Source organism: Gadus morhua, chromosome 7 (genome assembly GCF_902167405.1).
Source record: "Gadus morhua chromosome 7, gadMor3.0, whole genome shotgun sequence".
NCBI lineage: Eukaryota > Metazoa > Chordata > Actinopteri > Gadiformes > Gadidae > Gadus > Gadus morhua.
In genome coordinates this window covers 27,614,576-27,642,067 of record NC_044054.1, presented here as the reverse complement: position 1 = coordinate 27,642,067, position 27,492 = coordinate 27,614,576, and the positions used below count along the sequence as shown (strand labels likewise).

The 27,492-nt window shown below is 42.7% G+C and overlaps 4 protein-coding genes across 4 annotated transcripts; all 4 read right to left on the bottom strand.

The window, feature by feature from the left end:
- Positions 1–2,896: 2,896 nt before the first annotated feature.
- LOC115547118 (odorant receptor 131-2-like) lies at positions 2,897–3,862 on the bottom strand. Its single transcript, XM_030361086.1, has one exon. It carries the CDS (start codon positions 3,860–3,862, stop codon positions 2,897–2,899), a length of 966 nt encoding a protein of 321 aa, XP_030216946.1.
- Positions 3,863–5,796: 1,934 nt separating this feature from the next.
- On the bottom strand, positions 5,797–6,747 carry LOC115547117 (odorant receptor 131-2-like). Its single transcript, XM_030361085.1, has one exon. The coding sequence runs from the start codon at positions 6,745–6,747 to the stop codon at positions 5,797–5,799; it is 951 nt and encodes a 316-aa protein (XP_030216945.1).
- Positions 6,748–12,393: 5,646 nt separating this feature from the next.
- Positions 12,394–13,528, bottom strand: LOC115547116 (odorant receptor 131-2-like). The gene has a single exon (XM_030361084.1). It carries the CDS (start codon positions 13,366–13,368, stop codon positions 12,394–12,396), a length of 975 nt encoding a protein of 324 aa, XP_030216944.1. The 5' UTR covers positions 13,369–13,528.
- A 5,716-nt stretch (positions 13,529–19,244) lies between these two features.
- Positions 19,245–20,402, bottom strand: LOC115547115 (odorant receptor 131-2-like). The gene has a single exon (XM_030361083.1). The coding sequence runs from the start codon at positions 20,400–20,402 to the stop codon at positions 19,374–19,376; it is 1,029 nt and encodes a 342-aa protein (XP_030216943.1). The 3' UTR covers positions 19,245–19,373.
- Between the last annotated feature and the right edge of the window lie 7,090 nt (positions 20,403–27,492).

Genomic DNA, 27,492 nt, shown 5'->3' with positions numbered 1-27,492 from the left:
GTTTGAAAAAAATCCATCGCCCAGCCCTACATCAATCTAGAGCAGCCGCCCCCAAGCTAGCTCAGTTTGATCGATACCATATTTGTTTCAGAACAGTCGGAATAATAGTAGACCCTTTTCTCAAGAATTGCGTGTACACTGCCAGAAGTTGTAGACGATAGACAAGCTGTTTCCTCAGACCGTACTAGATACCAATTGGGTGTTATCTCATGCAATTTCTCTGAATTGGTGGGGAGATTTATTTTGGCACGGATGTGATTGGCAAAAATGTTATTCTTTGGAGCAATCTAATTGGCTAAATTAATTATTTTATCTAAAAATATATATTTCAGTAATCTGATTGGCAATTAGTAAAAAAGTAAATATATATCCTCTCTTGCAAACTATTCCGCTGCAAGCCTGCATAAAGTTGCCGATCCCTGCTCTATGCCAAACTGCTGCAACACCTCCCGCCCGAAGAAGCTCTGGTCTGTTGACCAGCTGACCACAAAAGTATTTTTTCTCTGTGAAAATAAGGACAGAGAGAAGCTGGGTTTTGGCTTGACATATAAAATATGGTATGGAGGACTGTTCCGATCAAATACATAATATATTAAACTCTGAACTAACCCTAACCCATATTTTTACAACTACAAAAATATGTGATAGGTTTTGAAAGGAAAAACAAAACAGAGACACATTGCGACAGTAGTATTGTAAAAGTTTTAGTTGTTTACAATTAAGGTGCAGTTGAGGCTTGTTGGATTGCTAATACCCAAGGCTGTAAGGATCCATGTCATAGGGGATCCATCAGAACTGTTGAACTTCTTTAACCTCTCCGCTTGAAGCTAATGGTGTGTTCTTTAAACCAGTCCCCTGCCAGCTCATTAGGACACATTAAATATTAAAATGCTTACCAAGGAGTTCACTATTGTATTGACAGAATAGATTGGCCTAGCTTTTGACGTCAATTTAATATGGTTTTAGTTGTCTGGGAAGTGGTGCTGTTATCAACCAACAGAAGTAACTGAAGAACTAAACAAGTTAAACTTTGTCTACAGCCGTACAGCTTGTTTTTATACATTAAAGTTGCAAAACATTTCAACAAGCTCGTAGCTTAAAGTAACCAGGACATATCTTTTGTCAATTCTTATCAATAGTGATATCAATAGTGATTTCAATAATGTTCTAAATAAAATAACTGATAAATGCTGGCCAACCCGTACCTCTCTCTTGCTGCAAGCCTAAATGCTCACTTTGAAAAGATCAAATGTGATTTGTGTTCTTCACTGTTATGATCAGATTTGTGGCACTTTTGCCTGAACGAGGCTTTTGTTTACAAGGATCTTATTTTCAACATTCCTAAATAGCCCTCCCACTCACCCATCCAGCCCGCAAGCTACGCTATTTGCATCACAGTTGCCAGTTTGAGTTTCTTTACTCCTAAAGTTCTTCCTTCTCAAACTGTAAAATGAGTAATGCTACATAATACCTAGTTGGCTGCCATACTCTGCAATGAAGTACTTCTACTGGGCTCATCTGAACAAGGAAACAGGGTGGTGGTGTTGGAAAACCCGTTTATAGCAAGTTTGTAGACAATAATGCATGACCTGGTGCTCCATGTTGCCATTCAGGAGATCTCACAGTGTGTGCATTGATGGCTGGTTTGCTGCACAATGAGGGTTCAATTCGCAAAAGGTGTGCAGCCTCACCGAGCCCCTGAGTCCAATCAGTCTGGTTCAGGCCAGGTGAGGCTGCTTAAACCAACTATCATCCACACACTCTCACATACCCCCAACACCACATTGGGGCTGGGAACATTCCCCAGCAGAAGCACATTTGATGTGCTGCTGGTCCATCGGGCTGCTCTCCGCAGATTTTTGCTATGTCCAAAGTTTCATATTCCAGTTTGTATCCGTTAGCAATGACACAAGGCCTACATGTTGATTCCTACCGATCTCCGTGGCAGGGAAGCAAATAAACTGTCCGGATGCTGAGGGCATCTCTCTGGTGTATTACAGGTCATGGGCCCATTGTGGTCTGTGAAAAGTAATATGAAACTAGTGGGAAGTGGAGCTTAGTACTTGCTGCAGTGGCATCCAAATATCTGTCAGTGATCAATAAAGCACAATCTTATCTTATCTTTATTAACTTGTTGAGAACTACATATTTGTGTTTGGAAATGCATTTGGATACTGCTGACCAAAACAAGCTTCTCTGCTGGCTGCACATAAGCTTACTACTGCGCATCTCTGGCTGGGTGATAAGGTTATTATGGGTGCCCATTTTTTAAACCCTGTTGAGTACCTATCATACATCTTTCAGCTCATGAAGGAATGACAATCCACACTTGTAGGATGCATGCAGATTACCTAGTGCAGCTTTAAAATGTGTTAAATTAATGACTGCGCTGATATTATCAAAATGTATTAAAGACAATTAAGAGTATACATTACAATTTCACTAAACAAATTAAAACAATGTATATGAAAATATACCATATAACAATATACAATGAGTGATATAACCTAAAATATAAAATTAAACAACCAACTATACTGTAGCTATAGTTTAACAAGCCATTTATATTCCAGTTAAAACATTTAGCAATTTCAAATCACATTTTTTTTCCAATCAATCTTTTTTCTCACACAAAAAACACAAAATAACATGTTTTAAACCTTTAACATTCAGACTTTTTACCATATATAAGAGTCAGAGGGGCACTTAAGCCGATGAGGGCAAAGGGGTCCCCTGTTTTCTGACGTCAATCCAAAACAATCGCCGCTTGTTAAAATCTGTTATCTCTAGTGCAAATAAACCTTTTTCAAATAAATATGAATTTTTTCACGTATCTAGACGTCTAGTTTTTGTTGTTGATTTCATGGTGATTACATCCTTGTTTTGACATCTATAGTTATGTGGGGGCCAAGCTTTCAAGCTGACCACAGAGCCCTTTCAAGAGGAGAGGTCTGATGGTTTGGTCTCTGAGCCCATAGATAAGAGCAGTGAAACACCTGGATAATAGATTAAAAAATACAAAAAAACTGTTGTAGAGACGAACCAAAGTGGTTCTGTCCACTACTCTTGCAAGGCTTAGGAGCATACTAGAGTAGATGGTAGAGATTAGAATCAGCACCAACTGAATCATATGAAGTAAAACAGTTTTTCCTGCCTTGCCAGCAGAGGCTTTGTCTCTCGAGGCTGACCTGGCTACCAACGTCACACCAACATAGGAAAGAATAGCTACCATTCCCCCGATTGCAAACACGAAAGCGTGAAATGTTTGATCAAATACAATCGACTGCGGGGCCAGGAACATTATCTCTTTCGAGCAGAAGTCTTTAGTGTCTGCATCCAAATTTACCCAACCAACAAGTATTAACCCTTTTATTAGAACATTGCCACCAGAGATGGTCCACACAACAGCGATGGCTGCTCCTGTGTTCCTGACGGTGACAAGGTCTGCATGTCTCATAGGAAAGCACACAGCCACATATCTCTCAAGGGACATCACTGCCAGAGTAAGAGGAGAGACGATGTCTTCTAAAACACCAAGGCTTATAAGCAAACCACAAACATACAATTTCAGCCTCAACCTGAAAGCAGCAAGTAAGTAGAGCAACAAACTTGTCACAAGAAAGGCAGTATCTGTGAAGAGAAGGTTAAACAACAGAATGTGACGGGACGTCTCACAAAAAACTGGCTTGCTCCTCAAGATGTACAACAGAACAAAGTTTATGTAGAGAAAAGTGCAGCATATCCCCACAGATAAAGTGCAGAACACAATCATCTGCTGTGAAGTTTGATACTCCACGGTACCACTAACATTGACCCTCAGATGTCCTGCACTCTGCATCACAGCTAAAAACCGGAAGGTCATTAAGGACAATGTTGAAAAGGACCAATAAGACAACAACAAAGTGGTCCCCAAACAATCCTATAGACACTCTGTTAAGTACGTAAAAGGAAGAAATATACATGCATACAATTGTTCTGAGTACAGAGTGGATAGTATAGTGGTGAATATTCTCGGAAACCCAGGGATGCTCTGACCATTTTCCTGCCAATTCTTCCAATATATCAGGTCTCTTTTCTTGACCGGCAGGTGATGCGATCATTTGACATCATCACAAGTGTAGGCATGGTGACAATGCCTACACTGGGGATGACGTCATGTGAACATGTGACTCCTTCACAAGCCACTCACATGTTTGAAAAACAACTGAGATGTTAAAGCAAGGGTAGAACATTTATTTTAGAAGCATTTTGTAATGCTTGTTCAAAGTATCCTTACATTATGACAGCACTCAATAAATTAAATGCACTGACGAAATTGCATGTGGCAGTCGCAGGCCTGTTACAAGCCCTTGTCAAATGTGTTGATGTGAGGGATCTCAGTATAAACAGATGGGATTTCTGGTTGGAATAAATGGAGAGTGGTAGTTATTTATTTTTTAATGTAATATAATTATACTAGGGCTATGTTTTTAAAATAATGTTTTTTAAATACATCGCAGATATTACACAATATTGTTGTTTGCGAATATCGCATTATTTGACATATTGAAAGGAGATAATAACCTTGTAAAATTCCTGCATTGAAGTAAGGACAAGGAAACTAGAGTTGGATGATTCCACAGTTTTCTGAGTCATTTCCCCGTCACCCTTAAAATGAAACATTAAAAAGTATTTTGTTGTGCAGGTCAACTGTTTGTTTTGCACTTGCACTAGGAAAGTTAAAAATGAACATTAAGCCAGCATTATTGAAGGCTTTTGGCAATGATTGTGTCAGAAATGTAGAATGCAGGTGGCTTTCTATCTTGACGTCAAAGTGTATTTTAGTAGTTTCCTCTCATTCCTTCCATTTTAACAAGCATAAACCATTTATATTCCAGTTAAAACATTTAGCACTTTGTAATCACATTTTCATTTCCAATCAATCTTTTTCTCTCACAAAATAACTTTTAAACCATTGACATTCTGCAATGCTTTGGGATGTCACTAGGTATTTGCATAACTAATCACTTTTTACCATACATAACTTTAGCGAATGTCATTAGTTATTTTCTCAATTGATGTTTACCAAGAGTCAGAGGGGCACTTTAGCTGGTGAGGGCAAAGGGGTCACCTGTGATCTGACCTGAAACCAAAACTAGTGCCGCTAGTTAAAAATCTGTCATCTCTAGAGCCAAATAGACCTTTATCAAATAAAGTTTAATCTTTTCATGTATCTAGACAAGATTTTTATTTATTTTTGTAGATTTCATGGTTTATTGTTTAATGTTTATTGTTTAAAAGGATCCCCATTAGCTGTCACCCAAGCGGGACAAGCTAGTCTTCCTGGGGTCCACGCAGAAAGACACAAAACATAACAATACACAAGACACAAACCGTAATTCAGTTAGCAATGATAATCTAAAAGCAGTAAATCATTATAGACATCATCAGAAATTATTCAGAAAAAGTTATTACATTCATGGGTATTATAATCATTATTGCATTCATTCAGTGTATGTCCATTGATCCCTACTCACACATTTGAAGAGTGCAATCTCAAATGGTGCTTGAAAGATACTTTGCTACTCAATTTAGGTATATTCAGTGGGCAATTATTCCAATGATTAATGGCATGATAAATAACTGTTCTCTTTAAAGCATTTGATTTTGGACTTGGTAAGATGATCTGGTCATCATTGGCTGACCTAGTAAAATGAGAATGAACCTGACTACATCTAACAATGTGGTAACATAAGAAAACGGGTTCAGAAAAAAAGACAAAGTGATTTGATTACATGGTTGTTTTGACATCAACAGTTATGTGGGGGCCAAGCATTCAAAATGACCACAAAGCCCTTTCAAGAGGAGAGGTTTGATGGATTTGTCTCTGAGCCCATAGATGAGAGCACTGAGACACCTTGGAAATAGATTCAAACACACAAAAAAACTGTTGTAGAGACGAATCAAAGTGGTTCTGTCCACTATTCTTGCAAAGCTCACAAGAAGGCTAGAGTAGATGGTAGCGATGAGAATCACAACCAACTGAATCATATGAAGTACAACTGTTTTTCCAGCCTTGCTGGCAGATGCTTTATCTGTCGAGGCTGACCTGGCTACCAACATCACACCAACATAGGAAAGAATTGTTAAAACTCCCCCAAATGCAAACACAAAAGCGCAAAATGCTTTATCAACTACACCGGACATCGGTGCCAGGAACATTGCCTCTTTCGAGCAGAAGTCGGTCATTTCCGCTTTTGGATCAAAATTACTTTTCCAACCAACAAGAATTAACCCTTTTATTAGAACATTGCCACCAGAGATGGTCCACACAACAGCGATGGCTGCTCCTGTGTTTCTGACGGTGGCAAGGTCTGTATGTCTCATAGGAAAGCATACAGCCACATATCTCTCAATAGACATCACTATCAGAGTAAGTGGAGAGATGATGTCTTCTAAAACACTGATGCTTGTAAGCAAACCACAAACATACATTCTCAACCTCAACCTGAAAGCAGCAAGTAAGTAGAGCAACAAACTATTCACAAGATAGGCAGTATCTGCGAAGATAAGGTTAAACAACAGAATGTGACGGGACGTCTCACAAAAAACTGGCTTGCTCCTCAAGATGTACAACAGAACACAGTTTATGTAGAGAAAAGTACAGCATATCCCCACAGATAAAGTGCAAAACACAATCATCTGTTGTGTAGATTGATACTCCACGCCACCACTAACGTTGACCCTCAAATGTCCGGCACTCTGCATCACAGCTAAAAACCGTAAGGTCATTAAGGACAATGTTACAAAGGACCAACAAGACGACAACCAAATGGTCCCCAAACAATCCTGTAGCCACTCTATGTTCAGTACGTAAAAGGAAGAAAAAAAATCCCTTCCACATGCATACATACAATTTTTCTGAGTACAGAGTGGATAGTACCGTGGTGAATATTCTCAGAAACCCAGGGATGGTCTGACCGTTTGCCTGCCAATTCTTCCAATATATCAGGTCTCTTTTCTATTGACCGGCAGGTGATGCGATCATTTGACATCATCACAAGTGTAGGCATAGTGACAATGCCTACACTGGGAATGATGTCATGTGAACATGTGACTCCTTCACAAACCACTCACATGTTTGAAAAAAAAAAACTGAGATGTTCAAGCAAGGGTAGAACATTTATTTTAGAAGCATTTTTGTAATGCTTGTTTTGAGTATCTTTACATCATGACAGCACTCAATTAATCAAATGCACTGACGAAATTGCCTGTGGCAGTCGCAGGCCTGTTACAAGCCCTTGTCAAATGTGTTGATGTGAGGGATCTCAGTATAAACAGATGGGATTTCTGGTGTGACAAAATGGAGAGTGGTACTTATTTATATTTAAATCTAATATAATTATACGAGGGCTATGTTTTTAAAATAGTGTTTTTTAAATACAATGCAGCTATGACACAATATTATTGTTTGCGAATATAGCATTATTTTACATATTGAAAGGAGATAATAACGTTGCATTGAAGTAAGGACAAGGAAACTAGAGATGGATGATTCCGCAGTTTTTAGAGTAATTTACCCGTCACCCTTAAAATAAAACATTCAAAAGTATTTTGTTGTACAGGTCAACTGTTTGTTTTCCCCTTGCCCTAGAAAAGTTTAAAATGAACATTAAGCCAGTATTATTAAAGGCTTTTGGCAATGATAATGTCAGAAATGTAGAGAAAATGTAGAATTCAGGTGGCTTTCTTTGTTGACGTCAAAGTGTATTTTAGTAGTTTCCTCTCATTCCTTCCATTTTAACAAGCATAAACCATTTATATTCCAGTTAAAACATTTAGCACTTTGTAATCACATTTTCATTTCCAATCAATCTTTTTCTTTCACAAAATAAATTTTAAACCATTGACATTCTGCAATGCTTTGGGATGTCACTAGGTATCTGCATAACTAATCACTTTTTACCATATATAACTAGCGAATGTCATTAGTTATTACTCTCAACCATCCACCGAGGAATCCTCTGACACTCTGCTCTCATCCTTCTCCTCCTCTTTGGACTCCCTCTGTCCCTTCCACTCCAGACCTGCGTGTTCCTAACCAACCCCTTCTTGGCTTTTCGAATCTCTGCGGACTTATAGAGCAGAGTTATGGGCAGCTGAGAGGAAATGGAAGAGATCAGACTGTCCTAATGATCTATCTCAATATATTCGCCTTCTCTCAGATTTCTCCTCCACTGTGTCAACAGCCAAATCTGCCTTCTACCGTACCAAAATCAACTACTCCGCCTCAAACCCCAGGAAACTGTTTTTCATGTTCTCTTCCCTCCTCAACCCTCCTTCCCCTCCACCTCCTTCCTACTTCTCTGCTGATGACTTTGTTACCTACTTTACCCAGAAGGTGAAGGACATTAGCTTCTCTTATCCTTGCCACCATCCTCCCTCCTCCCCTCCCCATCTCTGTTTTTACCCAATTTATCCCTCTCACCTCCGAAGAGGTCAACAGAATAATAACATCTAACCATGCCACCACTGGCCCCGTTGACACTATCCCTTCCTCACTCCTCCAGGACGTCTCGAGCGACTTCCTGCCATGTCTCACAGCGCTTATCAACTCCTCCCTCACTTCAGGCATTGTTCCAGCATCTTCCAAGACTGTCAGAATAAAGCCTCTCCTCAAAAAACCGACCCTTGACACCACCGACATTCAGAACTACAGACCGGTATCTCCTCTTTCATTCCTCCCTAAAACACTGGAACGCGCCATTGCAAACTAACTTTCCTCCTATCTGTCATCTAACCACCTGCTTGACCCTCACCAGTCCGGCTTCAAGAAGGCACACATCACTGAGACGGCTCTCCTAGCGGTGACTGAGTCCCTCCGTGCTGCCAGATTCTCATCCCTCTCATTAGTTCTCATTCTCCTCGACCTGTCCGCAGCATTTGCCACTCTTGCCGAACTTGGCATTGCTGAATCTGCCCTTTCCTGGTTCACATCCTACCTGACGATTCGCACCTATCAGGTAACATGGAATGGCTCCTTGTCCAAACCTTCTTCTGTTCTCCCTCTATACCAGATCTCTGGGCTCTGTAATTAAATTACACAGCTTTTCCTTTCACTGCTACGCAGACGACACTCAGCTATTTCTCTCTTTCCCCTCCTCTGACGAAACCTTGATTGCAATACGGATATCTGGGTGTCTGGCAGACGTCAGCACTTGGATGACTGCCCATCACCTGAGCCTAAACCTCGAAAAGACTGAGCTCCTCCTAATGCCAGGGAAAGATTGCCCACAAATGGACTTACTAGTCACCGTTGAGAACATCACTGTATCTCCTTCCCCAACTGCCAGGAACCTCGGTGTGGTACTGGACAATCAGTTATGCTGCACCGCAAACATCACCGCGGTGTCACGATCCTGCAGATTTGCACTTTACAACATCCGCAGGATCCGGCCCTTCCTCACAAGGATAGCAGCTCAGTTCCTAGTTCAAGTGCTGGTCATCTCCCGCCTCGACGAATGCAACTCGCTCCTGGCTGGACTCCCTGCCTCTGCGATTAAACCTTAGCAGCGTATCTGGAATGCGGCAGCGCGCCTCATGTCCAACCTACCTAAGTTCTCCCATGTGACCCCCCCTCTTCCGGGACCTCCACTGGCATCGCCAAGAGCAAGCAAAGGTCGATCAACAAAGTCACAACTCTTCTCTGTTTTGGGACCTCAGTGGTGGAACAAGCTCCCTGCCGATGTCAGGATCGCAGAATCGCTCACCAGCTTCCGAAGATGACTCAAAACTCACCTGTTCAGAGTTCACCTCGACTTTGCATAGCTATCCAGTCCCTTCCGGCCACCATTATATGTTGTACGTCCTGGCACTTAATGTACGTACTTATTGTACGCACTTAATCTACGTTGTACTTATTAATTGTGTAGCATCTGCAGTAGTTGCTATCATTGCTGTACACGGGGAATGGGTTAGCCTAGCGATTGTTAGTACTTGCACTTGGTTCTATGAACCTCTTTACTCTACCAACACGATATATTGTTTCACTTCTTATGACAAATGTACTTATTGTAAGTCGCTTTGGATAAAAACGTCTGCTAAATGCCCTTAATGTAAATGTATTTTCTTTATTCATGTTTACCAAGAGTCAGAGGGGCACTTTAGCTGGTGAGGGCAAGAGGGGTCACCTGTGATCTGACCTGAATCCAAAACAAGTGCAGCTAGTTAAAAATCTGTTGTCTTTAGAGCCTAATAGACCTTTTTCAAATAAAGATAAAACTTTTCATGTATCTAGACAAGGTTTTTATTTATTTTTGTAGGTTTCATGGTTCATTATTTTTTGTTTAAAAGGATCCCCATTAGCTGTCACCAAAGTGGGACGAGTTAGTATTCCTGGGGTCCACTCAGAAAGACAAAAAACATAACAATACACAAGACACAAATCGTAATTCAGTTAACAATGATAATCGAAAAGCAGTAAATCATTATAAACATGATCAGATATTATTCAGAAAAAGTTATACATTCATGGGTATTACAATCATTATTGCATTCAAACAGTGTATGTCCAGGGATAACTACCGTATTTTCCGGACTATACGTCGCTCCCGAGTATTAGTCACATCAGTCAAAAAATGCTCCATGACGAGGAAAAAAACATATATACGTCGCATCGGTGTATAAGTCGCATTTATTTTTAAACATTTAAACAGCGGCAGTTTCTGACACACCGTGGTCCGTGCTCTGATAGACAGATGGTTGCGTTGCATGAAGCGATAGCACCAAGACGACGCTGAAGTTGGCATCCGATTCGCAGCATCCGATTCGGCTTGAAAACCACTTAGAATCTTCAAATCGGTCCTGATTGAAAACCACTACACCTAGACTCTTCAAATTTGGACTACATTATCACAGTGAGGCTATACATTATGTAAAACATAGTTTCAGATTTGTGAAACCTTTACCCTATTTGTGAAAATGCAATACAGGCTTATTTGAATGCTTTTTTAGGGGTCCAGACCGCATTGCATTTTCACAAATAGGTTAAAGGTTTCACAAATCTGAAACTATGTTTTACATAATGTATAGCCTCACTGTGATAATTTAGTCCAGATTTGAAGAGTCTAGGTGTAGTGGTTTTTAATCAGGATCAGTTCTAATGCGGTCTGGACCCCTAAAAAGCATTAAAATGTGCCTTTATTGCATTTTCACAAATAGGGTAAAGGTTTCACAAATCTGAAACTATGTTTTACATAATGTATAGCCTCACTGTGTTAATTTATTCTAGATTTGAAGAGTCTAGGTGTAGTGGTTTTCAATCAGGACCCGTTCTAATGCAGTCTGGAGTGGACCCCTAAAAAGCATTAAAATGAGCCTGTATTGCATTTTCACAAATAGAAAAAAGGTTTCACAAATCTGTAACTATGTTTATTATAATGTATAGCCTCACTGTGATAATTTAGTCCAGATTTGAAGAGTCTAGGTGTAGTGGTTTTCAATCAAGACCGATTTAAAGTGGACCAGCTACTGAATCGGATGCTGCGAATCGGATGCCAACTTCAGCGTCGTAGCACCAAGATGGACCGCCAGCAAAATCAGTGATATTCATCTCCTTGGCAACTACCTGGGCATGGAGACGCAACTGCACCGTTGATAAGCCCCGGCCAGCAGCACGCTGTTCAATGACCCATCTGTGGACTCGTTCCTCCAGCTCTGGCCATCGGGCTTTCAGCCCCCGGTCAGCTTTCTTTGTTTTTTTCATCTCAATTAGAGTTTCCTCGGCTTTTCGCCGAGTTTTTCACTCACCCCAAACTTCCTTTCTGTTGCTCGATTGCCGTTTTCGGCTGCATAATCTGCAGTTTAAATTGTGCAGTATAGCTTTTTCTTTTTGGCGGCATTTTATTTTGTGTTCTCTTTTGTTTTGTCTACGGTCTAGTTTATTTATAATTTATTCGGTGGTGCAGTAGGCTTGCAGCGTTCAGTTGTAGGCCTAATGAATGACGGTGCCATCTTGCGGCCGAAGATTATGTAGCACAATTTTGGCATATAAATTGCTTCGAAATATAAGTCGCAGGGCAAGCCAAACTACAAAAAAACCGCGATTTATAGTCCGGAAAATACGGTACATAAAATGTTGAAATAGTGCATTCTCAAATGGTGCTTGAAAGATACTTTGCTATTCAACTTACATATATTCAGTTGGCAATTATTCCAATGATTGATGTCACGATAACTAACTGCTCTCTTTAAAGTAATTGATTTTGGACTTGGTAACATGATCTGGCCATCATCAGCTGATCTAATAAAATTAGTATGAACCTGACTGCATCTAACAAATTGGTTATATAAGAAAACGGGTTGAGAAGAGAAGGCAAGGTGATTGAGATTACATGGTTGTTTTGACATCAACAGTTATGTGGGGGCCAAGCATTCAAGATGACCACAGAGCCCTTTCAAGAGGAGAGGTCTGATGGTTTGGTCTCTGAGCCCATAGATAAGAGCAGTGAAACACCTGGATAATAGATTCAAAAACACAAAAAAACTGTTGTAGAGACGAATCAAAGTGGTTCTGTCCACTATTCTAGCAAGGCTTAGGAGAATACTAGAGTAGATGGTAGCGATGAGAATCAGCACCAATTGAATCATATGAAGTAAAACAGTTTTTCCAGCCTTGCCAGCAGAGGCTTTGTTTGTCGAGGCTGACCTGGCTACCAACGTCACACCAACATAGGAAAGAATAGCTACCATTCCCCCAAATACAAACACAACAGCACAAAATGCTTTATCCATTGCACTGGACATCGGTGCCACAAACAGTGCCTCTTTCGAGCAGAAGTCTTTCATTTCCACATTTAAATCAAAATAATCTTTCCAACCAACTAGTATTAACCCTCGTATTAGAGCATTGGCACCAGATATGGTCCACACAATAGCGATTGCTGCTCCTGTGTTTCTGACGGTGACAAGGCTTGCATGTCTCATAGGAAAGCACACAGCCACATATCTCTCAAGGGACATCACTGCCAGAGTAAGAGGTGAGACAATGTCTACGAAAACACTAAAGCTTACAAGCAAACCACAAACATCAAATTTCAGCCTCAACTTAAAAGCAGCAAGTAAGTAGAGCAACAAACTTGTCACAAGAAAGGCAGTATCTGTGAAGAGAAGGTTAAACAACAGAATGTGACGGGAAGTCTCAAAAAAAACTGGCTTGCTCCTCAAGATGTACAACAGAACACAGTTTATGTAGAAAAAAGTACAGCATATCCCAACACACAAAGTGCAGAACACAATCATCTGCTGTGAAGTTTGATACTCCACGCTACCACTAACATTGACCCTCAAATGTCCGGCACTCTGCATCACAGCTAAAAACCGGAAGGTCATTAAGGACAATGTTACAAAGGACCAACAAGACGACAACCAAATGGTCCCAAAACAATCCTATAACCACTCTGTTCTGTACGTAAAAGGAAGAAAAAAAATCCCTTACGCATACATACAAACTATTGTTCTGAGTACAGAGTGGATAGTACAGTGGTGATTATTCTCGTAAGCCCAGGGATGCTCTGAGTGTTTTCCTGCCAAGTCTCCTAATATATCAGGTCTCTCTTCCATTGACCGGCAGGTGATGCGATCATTTGACATCATCACCACTGTAGGCATGGTGAAAATGCCTACACTGGGGATGATGTCATGTGCACATGTGTGACTTCTTCACAAACTACTCGTATGTTTGAAAAAAACTGATATATTAAAGCAAGGGTAGAACATTTATTTTATAAGCATTTTTTGTTGAAAGTGTGTTTACATTATGACAGCAGTCAATAAATCAAATGCACTGACAAAATTGCCTGTGGCAGTCGCAGGCCTGTTAACAGCCCTTGTCCAATGTGTTGATGTAAGGGATCTCACTATAAACAGATTGGATTTCTGGTTATACAAATGGAGAGTGGCAGTTATTTATTTTTAAATCTATTTTATAATTATTGAGTATTTTGTTCGACAGCTTAACCGTCTGTTTTGCACTTGCGCTTGAAACGTAAAAAATGAACATCACGCCATCGTTATTAAAGGCTTTGGAATTGATTGTGCCTTTGTTCATTAGGGGGATTATTTGTTTATCAACACGGCGGATGCGCATGCAGAATGATCCCAAAAAGAAAATTTGTTTGACCGGTTGCCATGGTTATCTCCGTGTGGTTAATTTGCAGTTGCGGTGTTGTCAGCTTACTGTTACATGAAACTGTAATCAGAAAAAGCGGTTATATGCAGTGGTGTAGTCTACGTGATACGCAGGTATACGCCGTATACCCACTAGGAACGCACCAGGATTTGCGTATACCCACTTAAAAATATGTACGGATACGTATCAATCGTCTTGTGACAGATCTTTCACTTCTGTGTTTATTTTTCACAAATATTGGTTGGGTATAACTGCAATAAAATACTTTAAGCAAGGGAAGTTATCTCCTATATTCACACATTCATAAAATTCCCCCTGCGCGCTCGCGCTCTGCCCTGTCTCTGTTACGAAGCGCGAAGCTGCCCCTGCATCTCTGCACGTTAGTAGGCGGGCCGAGCCCCTCCTTCTCGCGTGTGTGTGCGTGTGTGTGTGTGTGTGTGTGTGTGTGTGTGTGTGTGTGTGTGTGTGTGTGTGTGTGTGTGTGTGTGTGTGTCCAGTCCTCCCATATTAATGTGTAAACCACATAACAAGTAGTCAACAGTAGACAATGTTTTAATCCCACAATATCTCCTTGTTACTTTTAGATGAGAACCCCTGGCCAGCCTTTCGGACTGGGTGTCAGGCTAGGGAATTTAAAAACAGGCATCCTTGGTAAGAGTGGAGGGAAAAAAAGTTAGGTAAATGTCAGCCAACATACAGTTGGTATACACAATTGAAATTCATAATGTTAATCACTATGCAAATGAGAGTATAGCTAATTCATGGTCATTTTTAAGGTGCAGTAATTTCACACTTTTACACAATTCAATTACTGTATGGTATGTTAGATAACAACAGTAAGAGCTCAAATTAGAGCAATTGAAAGAGTGAAACATTAGTCTCCTGTCATCTCCTTCTCATGCACTGGTTAGCCATGGATGTAAACAGTTCATTAAATTATTTTGAGTAGATTTTGTCCTTGTTTAGCATGTGCTATTGCTACTATAGATATACAAAGGACAACTGGTCATTTTTGTGTTCTATTTGTTAATACTGTTATTAAAACTGATAGACCTACTCAGCTTTCCATGATTGTTGATAATCGTTATACTCTTAAATCAGCGAGTTGTAGACCCCTGCGTTGGTGAGTGTGGTGCGACACCCCATAAGCGTACCGGTGGGACGGGTTTGTACGAGGCTGGGAGGGAATCATCACAGTATACCCACTACAATAAAATAGACTACACCACTGTCCACACCAGTGGATCATCCTCGGCTGGAATGGATGGCAGAGACATGTAGACCTTGACTTCCTCCTTCACTGTATCTTCTGGGATGGCTGGAACTGAACCCTCTTCAGATCTCTGCTGCCGTGTTGAGGTCATTTTTTTCAGCAACCCAGCCAGGCCTTTCCCTCCTCATGCTGCTGTGGAGGTCCTGCGGTCCTGCGTCAGCTTCAAGGCCGCCTGAACACAGCTGTCAACTACATCATCCACAGGGTCATCTAAAAAGTTAGTTTTGAACCTGGGGTCATTGAAACAAGCCATCTGCATGACACCCTTTGCTTTCTCTGTGTACCGCTTGTTTGGGTCTTCTCTGATTACCTGTTTCATCTGCTTGGTCAGGGGCCAGGCTGGTTCCTCATCATTTTCCTCAAGGATATCACCAGTGATGGTCAATCTGTAAATTTGCTCAGAGGTTCAAGGAGCTGACAGAGTTGCTCCATAACAGCTGTGTCAGCATCCTTGGGCATCAGATGCCAAACTCCCCTTTCCGCAGCCAGTGTTGCACAGACTGCCTGCTGCTGGCTGAGGAAACGCTCAAGCATATTGTATGTAGATCCCCAACGGGTCAAAACATCATGGATGAGCGCCTTCTGTGGCAAGTTGATGGCAGCTTGCTTTTCTGTCAGTCCTCTCTTTCTCTTCCAGCTCCGTGAGAAGCCCTGGACCAGGTGACGACAGGCCCCGACTGCTGTTTCAACTCTCTGAATTTTCAGACCCTTTGAGATGGCCAGGTTCAAATTGTGACTGAAGCATCCAAGCCACAGATCTGGAAACTGTTCGAAGGCCTTGATCATATTGGTTTCATTATCTGTGGTTATGGAGACCAGATCTGTCTTGTTTATCTCCCACTCCTCCAACATATTTTCAACAAACTTTAATATTTTGAGCGCAGAAATGGGTTTCTAAGCAGTGTGATTCCAGTTGCCAGTCTGGGGTGAGATAATGAATTGTTAAGATGATGTATGGTAGACCACTCCCTCTTTCACTGGTCCAGAGCTCAGTAGTTGCAGCCAAGAATTCACCCTGAGCCAAACTTTTCTTAACATCAGCTTTGACTGTGTTGTACAACTTTGGTATTTCAGTCTTCGAAAAACAATTGCGAGAATGCACTTTGTAAAGAGGCACGGCAACCAGTGTTGTGCCTGAATGCGTTCATTGAACGATAGTTCATGAACTCCTTAATATTTTGGGCGAACGTGAACTGAAAGTACTGTATTACTGCCTGATGAACGTTACTGTGAACTCGTCATTCTGGTGTCTGTGAACGGCATGCTCATTCGGTTTAACTTCGTTCAATAGGGGGATTATTTGTTTATCAACACGGCGGATGCGCAAGCAGAATGATCGCAAAAAGAAAATTTGTTTGACCGGTTGCCATGGTTATCTCCGCGTGGTTAATTTGCAGTTGCGGTGTTGTCTGCTTACTATTACATTAAACTGTAATCAGAAAAAGCGGTTATATGCTATAGACCCGAGAGTATCTGTGGTATAAAGGCTGGGACGAATTTTGAGTAATAAATATGTACAATCCATAACGTTAGCTCTCTGGCTCGATCAGCGGGCTAGAATACCTCCTAGAATCATTGCTTGTTGGCCGGAAACGAAAAGGGGGGCTGTTTACATTTGGTTGTAGTCTTTTCGTTTGGGTCTCCGTCTCAACAGTAGGGCTAGAACCGAGCAAAAAGACTACAACCAAACGTGAACACCCCCCCTTTCTGTTTCCGGACAACGAGTAATGAGTCTTCCAACAGAAATCAATGGGATTTACAAAATGCACAAAATGTGCAATAAAACATGATAGACACTGTATTTCGCTCCGATACTTGATTCAACCACTCTATTTCATCCTAAACAAACCAGAAAGGGGGCTCAATGTTCAAAATACCGGAAAAAAAATAATAGCTCGCAGCAACATTGTGGAGGTGGGGCGGCGTCTGGCCTGCAGGGGGAGTATGGAGCACCGGGTCTGCTGGGGTGATGGGGTCTGATTGCGGACAGGTGCCTGCAATCTGACCCAATCAGGAAGTGTGTATTTATGTGCCTGCTTGTCTTTCAGTCAAGGGTTGGAGAGAGAGAAGGAAGACGCTCTCTGCGAGCCCGAGAGAGCGTCGTAAGAGCACGATACGGAAGGAAAGAACGTTTTGTTCATTTGACATTGTGTTTGTTTGCTCCGAAGGAGAAATAAACGGGAGTTCGCTCCATTTTCACTTGAGAACTGTGTCCTGACTCGTCTGAACCCGTTACAAACATATTGAAAAAAAGAACTGTGAACTCAGTGTTCATTTTTGGAACTTTGAACTTAGTTCAAAATTTGGAATTATGAACGTTTGAACATACTGAACTAGTTCATTGTAACTAGTTCAGTAGGTTCATTTTAAAATTTGTGAACTAAACTTTGAACTAGTTCACGAAGAAAGTGAACTTTCCCAACACCGACGACAACCTTCATCATCCTTAGAAAGCCAGGCCTCTCAACCATCCGGAAAGGGATCATGTATTTTGGCATGCAATAGGCGATTGCTGCAGTCAAGTCTTGAGCATTTTTGGATGCAGGCGCATAAGCAGACGGTGCTTGCTCAAGTGTCTGTGTCACTGATAAACCAGAAGCAGTACTTCGTTGCCTCACTGTCTATCCTCTCTGTAAAAGAAAATGAATAACCATGTCATTATGGTTATTAATTATTATCATCATTAGGCTAACATTCATATCAATATATATACGATTTTGCCCATAGTTGTTTTTATTGATAAATCAAAAGAAGACGATTGGCTAGAAATTCATTATCTTACAGGGCAAATCATGTTTCATGTTTTCAAAGACACGTGGTTCAGACCGTCAATGTGACTGAGTAAATTTAAGCTATCCAACTTCGCTAGAATTGAACCATTTACTGAACTTGGACAAATATAAATTATGCAATCTTATAGAAATCAGGAAACGCATGCAATAAAATACTGTAATCTACTACTGTTTAATAAACGTGGGCATCCGTCTAGCTCTTAGGCTAAGGTTAAAAAAAAAGTGTCCTGTCAAAGATCAATCAAAGATGAGCTTGAAACATTTTAAAAAAATTGATATAACCTAACAGGTAACATTAAACCACTATACCGTAGCTATTGTTTAAGAAGCATAAACCAGTTTTTATTTTTAATTTCCAATCACAATAAATTACTTTAAACCATTGACATGCTGCAATGCTTTGGGATAGCACAAGGTACTTGCATAACTTTTTACTTTTGACAATATATAACTTTAGCGAATGTCATTTGTTATTTTCTTAATTTATGTTACAAGAGTCAGAGGGGCACTTTAGCTGGTGAGTGCAAGAGGGGTCATCTGTGATCTGACCTGAATCCAAAACAAGTGCAGCTAGTTAAAAATCGTTTGTCTCTAGGGCAAAATAGACCTTTTTCAAATAAATATAAATCTATCTAGACAAGGTTTCTATTTATTTTTGTAGGTTTCATGGTTTATTATTTATTGTTTAAAAGGATCCCCATTGGCTGTCACCAAAGTGGGACGAGCTAGTCTTCCTGGGGACCACACAGAAAGACAAAAAACATAGCAATACACAGGACACAAATCGTAATTCAGTTAAAAATGATAATCGAAAAGCAGTAAAAATCATCAGATATTATTCAGAAAAAGTTATAAATTCATGGGTCATACAATCACTAATAGCATTCATACAGTGTATGTCCAGTGATCCCAACTCAAAATATTTAAATAGTGCATTCTCAAAATTGCTTAAAAGATACTTTGCTATTCAATTTACAGTGGGTAATTATTCCAATGATGATTAATTTCACGATAAATAGCAGTTCTCTTTAAAGTATTTGATTTTGGACTTGGTAACATGATCTGGCCATCATCAGCTGATCTAATGAAAATTAGAATTAATCTGACTACATCTAACTATTTGGTTATATTGGAAAACGGGTTAAGAAGTTAAGACAAGGTGATTGAGATTCCATGGTTGTTTTGACATCAACAGATTTGTGGGGCCCAAGCATTCATGATGACCACAGAGCCCTTTCAAGAGGAGAGGTCTGATGGTTTTGTCTCTGAGCCCATAGATAGGAGCACTGAAACACCTGGATAATAGATTCAAAACCACAAAAAAACTGTTGTAGAGACTAATCAAAGTGGTTCTGTCCACTATTCTAGCAAGGCTTAGGAGAATACTAGAGTTGATGGTAGCGATGAGGATCAGCACCAACTGAATCATATGAAGTAAAACAGTTTTTCCAGCCTTGCCAGCAGAGGCTTTCTCTGTCGAGGCTGACCTGGCTACCAACGTCACACCAACATAGGAAAGAATAGCTACCATTCCCCCGAATGCAAACACAACAGCACAAAATGCTTTATCCATTGCACTGGACATCGGTGCCACAAACAGTGCCTCTTTCGAGCAGAAGTCTTTCATTTCCACATTTAAATCAAAATAATCTTTCCAACCAACTAGTATTAACCCTCGTATTAGAGCATTGGCACCAGATATGGTCCACACAATAGCGATTGCTGCTCCTGTGTTTCTGACGGTGACAAGGCTTGCATGTCTCATAGGAAAGCACACAGCCACATATCTCTCAAGGGACATCACTGCCAGAGTAAGAGGTGAGACAATGTCTACGAAAACACTAAAGCTTACAAGCAAACCACAAACATCAAATTTCAGCCTCAACTTAAAAGCAGCAAGTAAGTAGAGCAACAAACTTGTCACAAGAAAGGCAGTATCTGTGAAGAGAAGGTTAAATAACAGAATGTGACGGGACGTCTCACAAAAAACTGGCTTGCTCCTCAAGATGTACATCAGAACACAGTTTATGTAGAGAAAAGTACAGCCTATCCCCACAGATAAAGTGCAGAACACAATCATCTGCTGTGAAGTTTGATACTCCACGCTACCACTAACATTGACCCTCAAATGTCCTGCACTCTGCATCACAGCTAAAAACCGGAAGGTCATTAAGGACAGTGTAACAAAGGACCAATAAGACGACAACAAAATGGTCCCCAAACAATCCTGTAGCCACTCTATGTTAAGTACGTAAAAGGAAGAAAAAAACTTCCACATACATTTGTTCTGAGTACAGAGTGGATAGTATAGTGGTGATTATTCTCGTAAACCCAGAGATGCTCTGAGTGTTTGCTTGCCAAGTCTCCCAATATATCAGGTCCCTTTTCCATTGACCGGTAGGTCATGCGATCATTTGACATCAACACCACTGTAGGCATGGTGACAATGCCTACACTGGGGATGATGTCATGTGCACTTGTGTGACTTCTTCACGAGCTAGGGAAGAACATTTATTTTAGAAGCATTTTTTGTTATGCTTGTTGAAAGTATCTTTCAACAAAATTGCCGGTGGCAGCCGCAGGCCTGTTACAAGCCCTTGTCAAATGTGTTGGAGGGATCTCAGTATAAACAGATGGGATTTCTGGTTGGACAAAATCGAGAGTGGCAGTTACTTATTTTTATATCTATAATATAATCAATCTCGTCAATCTCGTTCTTTCGGTCATCATCCATAAAGCGAACGCAATACCGCCTCCGCTGCTCCGTTTCTCCGGCCAATCCCACGCTCCATCACTCACACGCACCCTCACTCGTGAACAAGACGAGATATTTGAACTCCTTCACTTGGGCACAGGACTCATTTCCTACCCGGAGCAGGCAATCCACTGGTTTCCTGCTAAGAGTCATGGCCTCAGATTTAGCGGTGCTCATCCTCATCCCAGCCGCTCACACTCGGCTGCCAGCCGATTCAGTGAGTGCTGAAGGTCACAGGCCGATGATGCCATCAGGACCACATCATCTGCAAGAAGCCGTGATGAGATCCCCAGACCACCGAACTGCCACCACGGCTACGCCTCGATAACCATTCCATGAATACGAAACTGACTGGCTGCCAAGAACGCGGACACAGCTCTCGCTTTGGTATTACAGAGATTGGACGGCTCTGAGGAGTGCCCCCCTCACCCCATACAGGGTGGCAGTAGCTCAGGAGGTAGATCGGGTTGCAGTGGCGGTTTCAGGCACGGGCGAACCAGGCAGCTGCCCGGGGCGCCATATTTGTGGGGGGCGCCAAATCACATGGGGCGCGCCACGAGCAGTAAAAAAATACCCCCCCCCCCCCCCCCCCGGAGGAAGTCTTGCCCGGGGCGTAACGCGTAGAACCGCCACTGGCGGGTTGGCTGGTAACCGCAGGGTTGCTAGTTCAATCCCTGGCTCCGAGTGTCGAGGTCTCCCTGAGCAAGGCACCTAAGCCTAACTGCTCCCGACTAGCTGGCTGTCGCCTTTGCATGGCTGACTCCGCCGTCGGTGTGTGAATCTGTGTATGAATGGGTGATTGTGAGGCAATATTGTAAAGCGCTTTGGGTGGCCACTGGTTACAGAAAAAGCGCTAAATAAATACTCCAGCAGCACCTCCCACAGTTCCTCCTGAGCTCTGCCTCCATCATAGAGGGCTAGGGTTAGTCGGAATCAGGAGTTCCTCAAAGTGTTCGACTACCTCCTCAGTTGAGGTCAACAGATTTGATGGTTCCCTGTTTCTCCCTCCTGAGGTGCCGGATGGTCTTCCAGAAATACTTTGATGCCGACCCAATGTCCTTCTCCATGGCCTCTCCGAACTTCTCCCACACCCGCTGCTTAGCTTCCGACACAGCAGCCCTTCAAGCCTGTCGGTACCCTGCAACTGCCTCAGGATAATTTATCCCGGAAGGCCTCCTTCTTCAGTCGGACGGCTTCCCTGACCACCGGGGGACACCACGGTGTCCGCGGGTTACCGCCCCTTGAGGAACCTAAGAACAAAATGAAACTACCAAAATGGTAAATTTGTTGAAACAAAGTAAGTGACTCTTCTTCAGTAACAGTATTTTAAGAATTGTCATCAGTGCACATGTGTCGTGTATGTTCACTTGGCCTCATTGCGTGTACCCTTAAAACAATAAAATCTAGCAGCATAGTATTAAATTAAAGGTCCTATGACGTGCCACCAGTTGTGAGTGTGATTAGCAAGCCGTTTTGAAAATCTGCCCCTTATGACATCACAAGTGGGCGTGTCCACCTCGATGTTTGACGTGATACACATCACACTCACTCACACTCACTAACCTGCTGGCATGTCATGGGACCTTTAAAGTTGATTCAAGAAACAGCAGGAGAGTTTTCCAAAAACGTTAATACATTTTTGTTTGTTTTGATGCAAGTAGTCTACTCATTTATATATTTTTAACCTATTCACGTGAGAAAATAATGAATAGGCTTATGAATAAGCTATATTATGGTGTTTATTGAAACTTTCCCCTAATGGGATTCTTCTGGGCATTTTTTTCTTTACTCAGGACATATTCGCTTTCAGCCATATCTCAGTTTATTATGTCGCTGCCCTCCTCTGGCGCATGTTGTACAGTCCGTTGCTTCCGCAGGCTGACACCAGCAGCATGGACGCATTGTGTAATTAAGACACTGCTTATTTATCGCTAATCGCAAAAAATAAGAAAAACGGTTACACAGTATCGTCAAAAATCCATACCCTAGCGCAAATCACACCGGTGTACTTTCTATACGGTTCATACCGTAAATTCCTAGTCCAACCCCCATCCAGGAGTACAGTACCAGAGCAAAGACTGTGCATAGAGGTAAGCCTCACCAGATCTAATTGGTAGCGCCCCACCTCCCTCACATGCTCCGGTTCCTTTCCCCACAGTGAGGTGACGTTCCACGTCCCCAAAGTCAGCTTCTGTCGCATGGGTCTGGTCCGTCGAGACCCCTGACCCCGACCCCAGTAGGTCTTCCTGCAGGTGGTGGGCCCACAGGACGAAGTAGGGTGGGGGGGCGCCACGTTGCTTGTTCGGGCTGTGCCCGGCCGGGCTCCGTGGCAAACCCGGAAACCGGGCGCTCGCCGACGAGCCCTCCGTCTGGGCCTGGCTCCAGACGGGGGCCCCAGTCTCTCCTCCTCTTTTTTTTTAATTCCTTGGGGTCTCGCTGAACTATTATTAGTCTGGCCCCTCACCTGAGACAACTCTGTCATGGGAGACCCAGGAGCACAAGGCTCCAGACAGCACAGTCCTCAGGTTCACGGGGACACGCAAACCTCTCCACCCCGATAAGGTGACGGTTCTGTAGTGACATTCGTAGGAACCTGTATGTAAGGAGGCGGGGGAAGGTTTAGGGAGACACACACGGTAATATTAACAAGCTTAGAATAAAGTACCCGAGGCTACACCGGCTACATGAGTGTCCCTGTATGTTAAACCTGCACAGCACATAAACAATCCTGTTACATTGTGTCAGAAGTGCTAAACTCCGTCACAAGCAACGTCGGAGTTCCTGAAATATGTTTTTTGGAAAATATTGACGGACTATTGTGCAGCGTAAATCCCATTCAGGGATGAGATAGGCTAAGCTATCAGTTAGAAACTTGGGGAGCAGAGAGCCAGGAAGAAGGAGAGGGACAGCGTTGTGCGAGCCTGCAAAATGAATGCAAACCCGGAGAATATCAAGTTAATTCACTTGTTTACACCATGGGTGAGAAAGCGGATGACATTTTTTGCACACTGAGCTTAAGCAGAGCAGACCCAAAAGATGTACATCATAGTAAGAAATGCTTTTGAAAAATACTTGCAAACATAATGTTATATATGAACGGGCTCGATTTAACAAACGATGCCAAGAGCCAGGGGAATCGGCTGAATCATTCATATCTGCAGTTTATAAACTAACAGAACACTGTCAATTTTACACTTCAGGAGGAAATGATTTGGGACAGATTAGTGGTAGGCTTGAGAGACAATGGTATTTCAGAGAAGCTGCAGATGGACAGTGAACTAACACTGGCAAAAACTGTCCTAAGAATAAGACAACATGGAGAAAAAAAAACAGCAAACGACTGCGCGACACAACTAACAAAGACCAGAGAGAAGCCAAAGTTGACACATGGAAATACAAGACAAAGTTTCACAGACAAAGTCAGACAGGAAAAAGTACATACAGCCAGACTCAAATGGAGTTAAAAAAAAAAGAGCTGTGGCCGGTTCTGGAAAAACACAAGCACATTCCCTGAATAACTGTTCTGCAAGGGAAGCAGAGTGCAGAAAATGCCAAAACAATGACATTATGCCATTGTATGCAGATCAGGCAGAGTTGATGGAATTCATGAGCCAGATGAGATATGAAGAAGTCCATCAACAAGTATTTAAATGAAAATGAAGCTGTTTTCCTGGGAGCAGTGACAGCATGTGAGCAGCAATTATGGAAAATGACGCTGAAGTTAAATGGGCAACAAACCACCTTTAAGCTGGACACTGGTGCAGAGGTGACAGCCATTTTGCCTACAATCTACTCTGAAAAAACAGCATTGCATACTAACCAGAGCGGCGATTCCACTATGTGGACCTAGCAACAACCCACTAAAAGTGAGAGGTCAGTTTAATGGCACCCTAACATTCAAAGAGCGGACCACAACTCAACCTGTGTTTGTTATAGACAGGTTAGCCACATCTCTGCTTGGCCTTCCAGCAATCAAAGCACTGCAGTTGCTGCGACAAGTTGACGGTGTTCAGGAGCTGTCAGCAGACTTCAGGAGCCAGTACCCTAACGTTTTTACAGGTTTGGGACGCCTGGAAGGGTAGTACAAAATTAAGCTGAAGGAGGGAGCCAAGCCCTGTCACTGCCACGTCGGGTACCACTATGGCAAAGTTTAAAAGGAATCCAATGAATGGAAAGAAATGGGAGTGATTGCATGGGGAAGGTTTCAGGAGCACCAGTGTTTACAGAACTCGATGCAACTGCAGGATTCTGGCAGGTACCCCTGCACCCAGACTCAGTCTGACTAACCACATTTATTACACCTTTTGTGAGGTACTGTTTCAAAAGATTGCCTTTTGGGATCTCATCAGCACCGGAGCACTTCCAAAGGCGGCTGATACAGGTGCTGGCAGGACTAGGGATTGTCTGTCATGAAGATGACATTCTCGTCTTTGGGACTTCTCATGAACAAGACGACCACAGGCTGCACCAAGTGTTGGGGCAACTCCAGAAGGAGGGGTTGACACTCGACAAATGCTAGTTTGCTATGGATCGGTTCACAATCCTGCATCACGTTGTCAGCGCACTGAGCATGGAAGCAGACCCAAGTAAAATCAAGGCAATCACAGAAATGCCCACACCTAAAGATGTTGCTGATGTCAGAAGATTTTGGGCACAGTTAACTATGTGGGAAGTTTTCGCCCCGTATCGCTGAGCTCACACAGCCGATAAGAGACCTGCACAAAGCAGACAATGACTTGGGCTGGGGGAGCGTACAGCAACGGGCATTCGAGGAGCTGCGTCGAGAATTGAGCTCACCCTCTGTCCTAGCCCAGTACTGCCCGAACAGAGACACAAAAGTTGCAGCAGATGCTCGGAGGGGTTTTGTCTCAGAAGCAACCATCAGGGAACTGGCGTCCAGTTGCCTTCATCTCACGCAGCATGAGAGAAGCAGAGCTTTGATACGCCAAGATTGAAGCGCTGGCACTGACCTGTGTGTGATTCACACCATATCTAGATGAGATGGTATTTCTCATCCAGACATACCACAAACCCCTCATCTCCCTACTGAGCAGCAGAGCCCTTAACGATTTGCTCCCCCGCGCGTTCTGAGATTCAGACTGCGACTACTCCACTTCACGTACAGGATTGAACACACGCCGGGGAAAAATATTGTCACAGCAGATGCACTTTCCAGGGCTGCTATCCAAACCCCGCCTGCAGAGGAGGAAATGCACCTGGAGACAGATGTCAGGTTGTACATCAACAACATAGTGGGAAACTTACCTGCATCAGAGGAAAGACTCCAGCAGTACTGGCAGTCTACTAATGAAGGGCAAAAGTCTTGTCATCACTGTTACTATGCAAGAGGAGATGCTCAACAAGATTCATGATGGTCACCAAGGAATGACAAAATGTATTGCCAGGGCACAGCAGTCTGTATGGTGGCCGGGTCTGACCAAACACATAAAACGGAAAGTGGAAAACTGTGATATGTGCAAAGGAAATGCAGAACGCACCAGAACCACTGCTGATGACGCCATTACCTGCTAGACCATGACAGCGCGTTGCAGCAGATATTGTTCAGTGGAAGAGCGCAATGTACCTTGTGGTAATTGAATACTTCTATTGCTACATTGAAGTAGCTGACCTCACCTCCACTACCTCCACTACTTTAAAGGAGAAGTTGAAGCCCATATTCGCACGCCATGGAGTCCCGGAGATTGTCGTCATCGACAACGGCCCCCAGTTCTCTGCAACTGAGTTTGCAGACTTCGCCAGGGAGTACGACTTCAGCCACGTGACCAGCAGTCCCCGCTATCCGCGGAGCAACGGGGAAGCTGAAAGAGCTGTGCGGACGGGGAAATCTCTCCTGGCAAAGGGAGAGGATCCACACAAGGCACTCATGGCTTACAGGCAGTGGCGGTTTTAGGTGCGGGCGAACCAGGCAGCCGCCCAGGGCGCCATATTTGTGGGGGGCGGCAAATCACATGGGTGGCGCCACGAGCAGTAAAAAAATAAAACGCGCTGCGTAACGCTTTTCAATGAGGTACATAACATTGTGTGGGGAATTGGTATTTTGGCGCCCCCCCTGGCTGCAGGCGCACACCTGCTCGTTGAGAAGGTGCCGTGCACAGACGGAATAAAAAAAAACACTGAAGTCCGTAGGGTCATGATACAACCCCCCCCCCCCCCCCCCCCCCCCCCCCCCCCCCCCCCCCCCCTGCATAATCCCTGCACAGCTACGGGGTATCAGGAGCTAACAGAATGATAATTATAATTATGTGTTCCGTGATCTTGATTTTGGTTGAAGGATGTAATGCCACACAAGTGGGTTTGTCTCAGAGGTTTATAGTGTTGAAAATAAATGTTTATAGTGATGAAGATATATGTTATACTGGAGAGTATGTTTACTGTTAATTAATAATATTCAAAGTAAACAAAATAAATGCTGGTACTTCACTAAAAGGGGGAGATGTAGTGACGTAGGAACCTGTATGTAAGGAGGCGGGGGAAGGTTTAGGGA

Bases quoted from the DNA above. Each gene is read 5' to 3' on its own strand.
- LOC115547116 (XM_030361084.1), bottom strand. From the start codon at position 13,368: ATGACCTTCCGGTTTTTAGCTGTGATGCAGAGTGCCGGACATTTGAGG.
- LOC115547118 (XM_030361086.1), bottom strand. From the start codon at position 3,862: ATGACCTTCCGGTTTTTAGCTGTGATGCAGAGTGCAGGACATCTGAGG.
- LOC115547115 (XM_030361083.1), bottom strand. From the start codon at position 20,402: ATGACCTTCCGGTTTTTAGCTGTGATGCAGAGTGCAGGACATTTGAGG.
- LOC115547117 (XM_030361085.1), bottom strand. From the start codon at position 6,747: ATGCAGAGTGCCGGACATTTGAGGGTCAACGTTAGTGGTGGCGTGGAG.